This window comes from Mytilus californianus, unplaced genomic scaffold (assembly GCF_021869535.1).
Source record: "Mytilus californianus isolate M0D057914Y unplaced genomic scaffold, xbMytCali1.0.p SCAF_4, whole genome shotgun sequence".
In the NCBI taxonomy this organism is placed as follows: Eukaryota; Metazoa; Mollusca; class Bivalvia; order Mytilida; family Mytilidae; genus Mytilus; species Mytilus californianus.
The window spans coordinates 8,283,492-8,294,687 of NW_026262690.1; the positions used below are offsets into that span (position 1 = coordinate 8,283,492).

The window sequence follows — 11,196 nt, forward strand, 5'->3', positions numbered from 1 at the left end:
ATAATAAATACGTAATTTAAACTTTTATCAAACCTGTATTATCAGTAAACCGATAAGCATTATTTCCCGATCGTGATATACTTTCAGCCAAGCAGAAGTCGTGTTACATCCATAATTAGATTATTAATATATAAACAAAAGATTTGGGGATATCATTCTGACAGCAATTAACAACCCTGTAAAAAAATTGTATGATGTCCTAAGTAATCGTCAAGTCGATACACGGAGCCTTGGCTCACACCGAACAGCAAGCTATAAAGGGCCCGAAAAGACTAGTGTAAAACAATTCAAACAGGAAAACCAACGGTCTAATCTATATAAAAAACGAGAAACGAGAAACACTTATGAACCACAACAACAAGAGACAACCACTGAAAAACAGGCTCCTAACTTAGGACAGGTGCAAAAAATGCAGTGGGTTTAAACGTTTTAACGGGCGCCAACCTTCACCCTAACCTGAAACAGTGGTATAACATTAAAACATAAAAAGACACACAATAAAATGTCAATTGAAATGGCTTAACTCGATCAAAATGACAATACACAAGAACAAGTAAATATACACTGAACGAATAAGTTTGATCTATGACACAATATTAATAAAAAAAAGATGTTTCAATGTCAAAAAGACAACTTTAATCTAGGACAAAATGGCGTGAAATAAAGTAACGTTCACAGGTAAATTTAAATATAATAATTTTGTTGTTGGGAATACAGAATATTTTTTACAAAATAAATTTGTTATTCATAGTACGAGTACAGAAGTGAAATTGTGTTCGTCATACTAAATAATTATCAATGTAGGTACATATTAGAAACAGTAAGACGAGAAATAACACAAAATAAGTAAACATTGAATAACAGAAATGAATTACAAATTGTGTCAACAGGTCAAATTGACACGAAAGTACGATTTGAGAGTGCTCGCAGTTACTGAAAGGTAGTGAAAGCCAAAAACAATTAATAATAAAAAATCATGCATCAGAGACTAAAATCAATTAAATCACATCCCAGGCAGGGATCTAGTGTTTTAACGCCATGGACAGTCAAAGAAGACATGACTTGTGCAATGCCAAAATAAAAGTAACGACAGGCAGTAGGATAGTTAGGCTTTAACCTTATAATAAATATGTATGTGTTATGTATAGATAAAACAATTTCTAATAGAAAATACACGTTTATTTGTATACATATAATAAGTCATCCCAAAAAACCATTTCATTTTTGGTTTCTCACAAACCAAAACCAAAACAAAAGTGTTTTCGTTTTTCGTTTTTCATTTTTCAAAAACCAAATAGAAAAACGAAAGTGTTTTCGTTTCTCGTTTTTTATATCTTAAAACAAAAATAAAAAAACGGAAATGTTTCCGTTTTTCATTTTTGATATCAACAAATAAAGATGAAAAAGAGTATTTCTTGTTCAGATCTGGTCCGTGTATATTTGCGTCCATTCGTTTTTCGTTTTGAAATATCAAAAACAAAAAACAAAAAACGAAAGTGTTTTCATTTTTTTGTTTTTGATTTCTCAAAAACCAAAATGAAAAACAAAAGTGTTTTCGTTTTTCGTTTTTGATTTCTCAAAAACCAAAACGGAAAACGATAGTGTTTTCATTTTTCGTTTTTGATTTCTCAAAAACCAAAATGAAAAACTTTTTTTTGTTCGTTTTTCGTTTTTGATTTCTCAAAAACCAAATCGGAAAACGAAAGTGTTTTCATTATTCGTTTTTGATTTTTCAAAAACCAAAACTGAAAATCAAGAGTGATTTCGTATACGTTTTTGATTACACCAAACAAGAAAAACATCTTCATTTGTATTTAATTTCTGTATTTTGTTCTATTTTATTCTCGTTTTACGTTGTACTATGTTTTCTTATTTCGTTTCTTAGTCTTAGAAAAGAAATTATGTCAACAAGGTTCGCATGTCGTTTTATTTTACGCAACGTTAACATGTAGCCGTCAAATCTAGTGTAGACAAACTAGACCGCCTGACTTATGAATTGAAATAAGGTGATTAATGAAACAAAGACTTTCGAATTTTCTTGTTTTATCTATAATAAGAACTAAATTGCAATATTAGAATATTAAATTATACAGTGAAAAATACTATAAAGATGGTAGAAATATATATATTTCATTACTATATCACATTAACAAGGGAGGTTACTACTTAACTGACAGAAAAACTAGCTTGGTGTTGTATAGCCATTTTTCCCCCATGCCACTCCCCCCTCCCCCCACCGGAAAAAAAACCTGGCATAGTATCATTTTCACCCGGGGAAATTTTTTATTATTGCCATTTCCCCCCACGGAAAATTGACAATACGTATACAGATCTATACATTACAGGAGCCTGTTATTCAGAGGTTTTTCAAATTTATTAAATAAATCGAAATGGCCTTTCTTAGATAGGTTTCGACACTAAAGTTAATCGGTCGAGACAATCGTGACTTACATGACGACATAAAAAGTGCTGACGGACGGACAAACAGTCAGAGATAATACTATAGGGTACTATGTATTTGTCTTCGGGGCCCTTATAAATTGTGTGCAACAAGTGGACTAAAAAAATTAAAAAATTTAGTATGATTTCCAATGAGACATCTCTCCACCAGAGACCAAATTCGTTTTTGCATCTAAAAAAAAATCTTTACCACGGGTTTGAAAATATATAATAACGAAATTAATTCGTGATGAAGAATTACATAAATGTGATTACTAATTCCACTGATTCGTTATCATCAATTTTATCCTTGATAACGAAAAATACAATATGTGATAACTGAAATAACTCTGTGATCACGAGTACCTTATTCCTCATATTTGTTATCAAATCTGAGACAACGAATTACAAAATTAGTGATCACGATTTTCAATTCGTAATCTCGAAACCAAATTATTTGTTTTGAAAAATGGGTTTCCAAACTGGACGGGTTTAACCAATCTAATTAAAATATAGACCTTTGATTTCGTTATCCTCATAAGAGAAATCAGAGGTCTATATTTTAATTAAATTGGGGTTTGACCATAGTAATTAGGAACATACCTCTGGTATAGGGTGGGGTATCTGAATCCGTTTTGTGATATTCAACAATTTATTACATGAGGTGGAATGGGCATTAGACCCGGGGCTATACCCTAAGGCGCAATGCCTATGTCTTGACATGATAAGCAAGTATATTTATTGTTTTACTGTCTCCATTTGTCGAAGGGAGATTAAAAAAAACGAATAACTAAACAGTAATAATGTGTTTGTATGTTAGCAATACGTACTCTAAAAGGCATGCTTGAAAGAAAAATCAAATGAAATATGTAAACCAAAAATGAGGTAAAACACCTTTTGATGCCAACTTTAAAAATAGACAGATGTTTCCCTGATCAAGCATACTCCCGCTCGTCTTAGGTACATTCTTAAGTACTGACAATTGAAAAAAAATCAGTAAAGAAATATCTATGATCTACATTAAGAAATTTTCCCATGCATTTACAATTACCGATATATTACCCTCTTGTTTCGTTTGGTAGTTGTCTTTTTAACTAACACATAAAATCTTCTTTAAAGAATAATAAAACAAAACGTTACATGCACAAATGTGCATAGACATTTTGTGTCATACACAATATAAAAGTTATAATTTTCTATCTATGCCGTAATGCAACTCTATCTAATCTATCTAATATAAAGAAAAGTTTTACCCCTATTCTCATCTTAACTCTCACAATACACTAATTGGTCTTGTTCACAGGCACTTGGGACATGAACCCCCTTTTTAGTTCACCTGGCTCAAAGAGCAATGTGAGCTATTCCCATCACTTGGCGTCCGTCGTCTGTCATCGTCGTCGTTGTCATCGTCGTCCGTTAACTTTTACAAAGATCATCTCTTCTGAAACTAAGGAGCCAAATTTAACCAAACTTGGCCACAATCATCATTTGGGTATTTAGTTTAAAAAATCTGTTCGGTGACACCGCGTGCCAACCAAGATGGCCGACATGTCTGAAAATGGAACATAGGGAGTAAAATAAAAGTTTTGTCTATTATTTTGAAAAGCTGCTATTAATAGAAAAATCTGACAGGGTCCGACATGTTTAAAATTTTGAGCTCTAACTATTTTTCATATTTACGTGAAAACTGTCAGACAATTTTTTATTACAGTTATTGACCTAAAACGACGAATTATACTACCTTTTTTCATATTGCCTATTGTCTTGAAAACTATAATAGATAGAGAGAAACTTTTTACAGCAAAATTGATCAGTAAGGCAAGATCTTCAAAGAAGTCAGTATATTGGAAATCGTCAAACAACTCCTTATTAGAGTTATTGCCTTTCAGGTGACTTGTTATTGAAGTTATTGCTCATCAATAGCGATGTTTTTTTTCAATTTGTGGCGAATAACAAAAACGATCAGCAAGACAAGATCTACAATCAGGTCAAATTATGTTGAAAAAGTTATTAGGTAAGTTATTTGCCCTTAAATGACAATTTTGTTTTACCCTCTTTTGTTTCTTGAACAAAATCTAAACAAGATAGAGAGAAACTGTAAATAGTAGTATACAATGTGAAAGATGCACAAAGACGTAGGTGATCGACACATGATCTTTAGAGCCTCTAGTTTCTTTTTCTTTTCTTTTCTTGTTGTGAAGAATTTAGTTAATTATCTTTGCATTTACTCTTATCAATCCAATCTTACAAAAACAGTAACAGTGGTTATACAAAGTTGATCTGCACTGATTATTTTTTAACTCGTCCAATTCATAATTTACATAAAAGTTAAGATAATGATAAAATACAGCAGCCGGTTGTACGAACGTGTCATTAGCCTAATGGGTCATTAAGTCTTCATTAAGCCTTTATGATGCATTAGGCTAATGAAGACTTAATGACTCATTAGACTAATGACACGTTCGTACAACCGGCTGCAGGCCCTTAATTCCTAAGACAGAACGCTACTTAAAACAAATAGCCATGTAAATAATAACATGTAACAGTCTTCTCGCATTATAAGACATTTAAGAGGCTTTAATTTTACCATATGCGTTAAAAAGCACCTAAGACGAGATCCATATACACTTTCGTATGTACGTGCTGTCCCTGTGTTCTTCGCACGTTTCTTATGTTATCGTAAAATCAAGAAGCCGCAAATAATTGTAACACCCCCCAAAATTTATTTCACACCAGGGCAATTTTTAAAAAGTCTCAACCTTACAGCCGATTTCAATGAGTGTGTAGGCAAAGGTAATATCTTTGGTTAGCTTGCTTGCTAGCTGAACCGTGAAGTCATTGTTAGGTAAGGTATACTACCCTCCTTTAAGAGTAGACTAGTCCGACAGATAACGAATTTATCTGTTTATATGACTAGGCTTCTTCGAACGGAGGGTAGTATACCTTACCTAACAATGACTTCACGGTTCAGCTAGCAAGCAAGCTAACCAAAGATATTACCTTTAGCTACACACTCATTGAAATCGGCTGTAAACTAAAATTATATTTGAAGTAAAGCTATGTATTGTCTTTCCGACACTAACTTATTCCTTTTGGTTATCGAAGTCCTTCGATGCAAAATTTGGCAACATGTAAACTTTGCAAATTTGTAGCAATATGTCTTCAACAGCAACATGTTACGCTGAATAGCATTTTGAGATTATGGAAATTTATAAGTAAAATTGTTAAACAATATTGTAAATATATGATATAGACTCTTTATTATTGAATTTCATTTAGAATAAAGATATGAAAAACAAATTTTAGACCCTGTGAATAAGACAAGCACTGGAGAAATTGGCTCTATTCCCTTTCCAATTTTGTATTAAAATGCCTTCAACAGCAACACACTGCAATGAATAGTATTTTGATTTTAGGAGAATATGTAAAACTGTGACACAATTTATTACGTCATCTTAAATTGTCAATTTCCAGGCCAATTTTAAATTTTACCATATGAGTTGAATAGGTCCAGGGGAAATTAGTCTTATCTCTTTCAAAGACTTCCCCCCAAACCAACCAACCAATAAAAAAGGGATAAAAGAAGTGAATACAAATGTACCTCAAGCGCCTGAACTGTTGGCTATTTCCGTGGTTGACCCAACATGCAAAAAATAAAGTTATTATGCTTCAATGCTTAAAAACAAAGTTCCAGCATCCAGCATCCATATTCACGGTTATGAATGATTATCATTGTATATGATTTTGGAATCAAGCGAAGTCGAAAACAACAAAATAAATCATTGATTATTGAGGCAACATAATCAGAACGGACCAAACACAATTACACTCACAACCTTATGTTTTGTGATTTGCGATCTGATGAAAAAAAGTCGTAGCAATCATATCACATACAGGTATTTTATATTGTGATATAAATTAAGTAAGACGTAGGAATTGCAATAATGTGCCAGAGCATGGCTATACATATCTTCTTTTAGACTGCTTCATGCAGGTGACTCATAAGATGGTCTGCTTAACCTTGAAATGTGACGTTTTGGGGACTTAATCTAAATAACGTATAAATAGTATCGTCGTGAATGTTCGTGTAATATTGGCTAATGGACCTTAGTCTTCTATACGAATCAGTCTTCGATTTCCAACCTTTTAAAACTTAAAAGTATAGACCATGCAACCAAATTGTTAAGACTGTCAAAGTCTTTTTCGTTCGTCGAATTTATCTACGATTTACATATTTTTGATCTGATAACCGCTGTGTATTTTTTAACGGCCGGGCTAGTTTTCCTGTCAGTTAGTAACCTCCCTTGTTAATATGATATAGTAATAACATATATATATAAATTTACCATCTATATAGTATACTTCGGTGTAATCTTAAATTTGTAATCCATTTAATATTTTGATATTACAATTTAAGTTTTATTAATTTAAAGATAAAAACAAGAAAATTTGAAAGTCTTTGTTTCATTAATCACCTTATTTCAATTCATAAGTCAGGCGGTCTATTTTGTCTACATTAAATTGACGTTTTCAAGTTGACAATTGCGTTAATTGAAACAAACTATATTGACATAATTCCTTTTCGATAACAAAGGAGAGATACTTAGAACTACAAACAGAAATTAAATCAAAATGTCGTTTTTTTGTTTTTGTTTTGAGATATCATAAACAAAAAACGAAAACACTTCCGTGTTTCATTTTCTGATTTATGATATCAAAAATGAAAAACGAAAACACTTTCGTTTTTTGTTTTTCGTTTTTGATTTTTCAAAACGAAAAATGAATGGACGCAAATATACACGGACCATTGTTCTATGAAGAGCTTATTTCATTAATCTTAAAATAGTATAAAAGTTAGATTATATTGTAATGAAAATGTCTAATATTTTATTATGGTTAAAAGGCATATATCCGTTTCAATTTGTGTAACTTGACTTAAAGTAAGGGAAACATGTTGTTGAGAATTTCCTATTGTTTACAAGTATGTTAATTTTAACACATCTCCTTCCTTTTTCAGATTTATTTCTCTTTTTTTGTGTGCAGTAAATCAGAGTTTAAACACTGCTTCAAGGTGCTTGAAGGTTGAAAAAAGATTTAAAAATCCAATTGAAATTACAATACAATTTTTTATTAACGTCTCATCTTTTACAAATAAGTACAAACCACATTGAATAAAACATAAATTACAAATATATAAAAGCCATTCATATAGAATTACGAGAGATGATGATTATTTACACATAAGAAACAAATTACTTAAAACATTTAAAAACCATAAAGGAAAAGAGAAAGAAAACAAATTATCTACATGTATATAAAAATCTACGACGTATATCTAAAATGTCTCTGCAGGATGGGCACACACACACGGATATTTCACCTAGAATCACATACTGGTAGCTTATCTTGACTAGAAAAAATACTAAAACAATCAAGGTTTAAGTTATTAAAGCAACTGTCTCACATATCGTCATATAATGGGAAAAATATAAGCATATGCTCTTCGTCGTCAATGGAATATGGACAGCAAAAGCTAGTTCTTTCTTGTGATTGTAAATTATCATTTCTTCCGGTCTCGATACGGATTGCCACAAAATGACAATCAAAGCTTAGAATAACGTATTAATCTAATCCTAGCTAGTAATTTATATATACCCAGCTACAGCAAAGTCAGTGGCGGATCCAAGGGGGGGGGGGGGGGGGGGGGGGGGATAGAGTGCGTACGCCTCCTTTGATCGCCAAAAAATGTATTATATCGTGTTTTTCACGATTTATATATTTTTTAGCATAAAGTCATCCAAATATTTTATATAATCCGTTTTATGGAATTACGCCCCGTTCTAAAATCTTGGATCCGACCAAGAAAGCAAGTCGGTTCATTTAAAATTGTTACAAATAAGTGAGTGAATTTTGTTTTCGTAGTTTGAGCATAATTACTAAATAAATGAGAGGGGAAAAAAACAAGTATATCTTTTTTTAGCTCTTATTATGTTAAGCTTTTATTCATGGTTTTGCCCTTGATAAGGACTTTTATGGCAAACTAATATGGGTTAACGCAGGAAAGTAAATACTTGAATTGAAAATAATGCTATTCAAGAATACGACGGAAATTTGTCTATGTGAAAAGTCAATACAAGAATGAACTTACTTTCTTTCAGAATGCGTCAAGGAAGTAGAAGACTACTGCTAGTGATTGGTTTTGTATTGACAGGCATTTATATTGGGATATCAGTGTCAAAGTCTATTGCATCACCTACAACAGTGACCTCTACTAGTTCGATACAAAATCACAGAAAAAGAGACCAAGTATGTGTTCAACCAAAATTAAATCCATTTGAAGGAGATTATGCCAAGCATTTTTATTCCGTTGATCCTGTGAAATGTTCTGAAGACACGGATTGGGTATCTGTATCGAATGGAACTGTGTTTATTACATCTGAAGCTAAGAAAAAACATGGAAGTATTTCTTGTAAACTTACTTATTTTGATCGTATTGATGACTTTCAGAACAAAGATATGGACACTGTAACTTTAACTGATTCTTCGGTTCTTTCTCTTAAATCTGATTTTGTTAAAGTTCACTGCACAGGGAAAGACAAAAATGTGTACGAAAATGTACATGTTGGCGTGCGAAATGTACCAGAATATCATAAAAAGGCAGCCAATCTTAGTTCTAGTCTAGGTTTAGATGTATTGATGCTCGGATTTGATTCTCTGTCTCATATGACATATATAAGAAAATTGAAAAAGACATATAAATATTTCACGGAGATTTTAAAAGGAACAACACTAAATGGATACAATATAGTTGGTGATGGAACACCACAAGCCTTTATACCCATTTTTACAGGTAAAACAGAATTAGAATTACCTCGAACACTAAAAAGACTAGCTAAAAAGGACTTCGTCGATATTTACCCAATGGTTTGGAAAGATTTTCAGAAGAATGGATACGTTACTGCATGGGGAGAAGACTGTCCAGATATAGGAACATTTACATATAGAATGGTGGGCTTCAAGGACAATCCTACTGATCATTATATGAGACCGTTTCATGTAACAGCACAAAAACAATACTATGGCAAACACAAAAAATTGTGCTTAGGTAGTAAAAGAAGATCTCAAGTCTTCATGCAATGGATTCGTGACATTTACACTACATATGATAAAGTTCCAAAGTTTGTATTCGGTTTCCATAGTGAAGTCAGTCATGGTGATAACAATATGGTTGAAACTGCAGATGAAGATTTGCTCAATCTATTAAAATTTCTAAATGATGGGAAATATTTAAGAAATACTCTTGTGATTTTAATGAGCGACCATGGGGCGAGATTCAGCAGTCTTCGATCTTCGTTGCAAGGTAAACAAGAAGAAAGACTTCCGTTTTTTGGATTTTCTTTTCCAGAGTGGTTTAAAACTAAACATAGTTCAGCATATCGAAACTTCAAATTAAATGTTGATAGATTAACTTGTCCATTTGACTTACATCCTACCTTCTTAGACATTCTAAACTTCAAAGGTGTAGGAAAAGGAGATATAAATAACAGAGGAATTAGTTTGTTCAAAGAAATCCCTAAAACAAGAACATGTGTCAGCGCAGGAATTGAAACTCATTGGTGTGCATGTTTAAATTGGGAAAGTCTAAATAATGACGACCAGACAGTGCTTAAAGTTTCAAATTATGTAGTTTCTGAAATAAATAAATTGACAGAACCTCATCGGAAACTCTGTCAAAAATTAACACTTAGAAATGTTTTGAGAGCACAAAAACTGCTACCTGAAAAAGATATGCTTCTATTCAAAAAGACTAATGATGCTGACGGTTTCCGAGCATATTTATCGGATAATACAGCAATTTTGCATACTGTTTATCAGGTGTTGATCTATACAACTCCTGGAGATGGATTATTTGAAGTAACTGTTAATCATAATATGCAAGCTGATACATTTATCTTAGATGAAAGTTCAATTAGTAGAGTTAATAAATATGGAAATGCTCCTAAATGTATTGAAAAAGAACACGAGGAACTCCGGAAATATTGTTATTGTTACAAATGAATGAATTGATATCTGCTTTTCAGTGACTTGATTGTTAGCATGCATTGCTCTATATTTAAACAAAATAATGCAATTCTCAGACAAACGAAGAAACACTTCCGAAGTTATCTTTCCCAAAATCTGTGATAATTAATGTGAGTGTGTATTTGTCATGAAACTTTAAAATTGATATTCTTATAAAATGATGAATGTAATGTTTGCAATATATGATTGAAATAGAGATTAAAAGTCCATGTGATAGTAGGCAGTAACGAAAGAGGGAGTGGCTCTGTAGTGATATAAAAGATAATAGAAACAATTGATTGGCCTTATAACACTGGTTTTATTAATAACTCCTTCTATGGTATACAGGCTCGTAAAAATAGTTGGAAAGGTCACGGTTTGCTCCAAAATCTATCAGATATTGCAGTCACCTTAATCTGTAATACAACTGAAGATAGATATAAATTTTATTTAAATTCTGCATAGTGTAAAACATATGAGTATAAGCTCTGAGGATAAATATTCCGTATCAACTTCACAAATAATACATGATGGTCTTGAAGTATAGATTCTAGGTAGTTGTTTATCATCTTAATTTCTTTTTATTTGTCTTTGTATGTTTTTCATCTTTACTATCAAAAAACAATTAATATTTCTGTCAAAATTGTCCATTTAGATAAAGAAAAAAATGCTGTACTTTTTAAGAAACAACAAAAA

The 11,196-nt window shown here is 32.0% G+C and overlaps 1 protein-coding gene across 1 annotated transcript; it reads left to right on the forward strand.

Annotated features, from left to right (window-relative positions):
* Nucleotides 1–8,598: 8,598 nt before the first annotated feature.
* On the forward strand, nucleotides 8,599–10,974 carry LOC127737396 (uncharacterized). Its single transcript, XM_052248048.1, has one exon. It carries the CDS (start codon nucleotides 8,599–8,601, stop codon nucleotides 10,495–10,497), a length of 1,899 nt encoding a protein of 632 aa, XP_052104008.1. The 3' UTR covers nucleotides 10,498–10,974.
* Nucleotides 10,975–11,196: the final 222 nt, after the last annotated feature.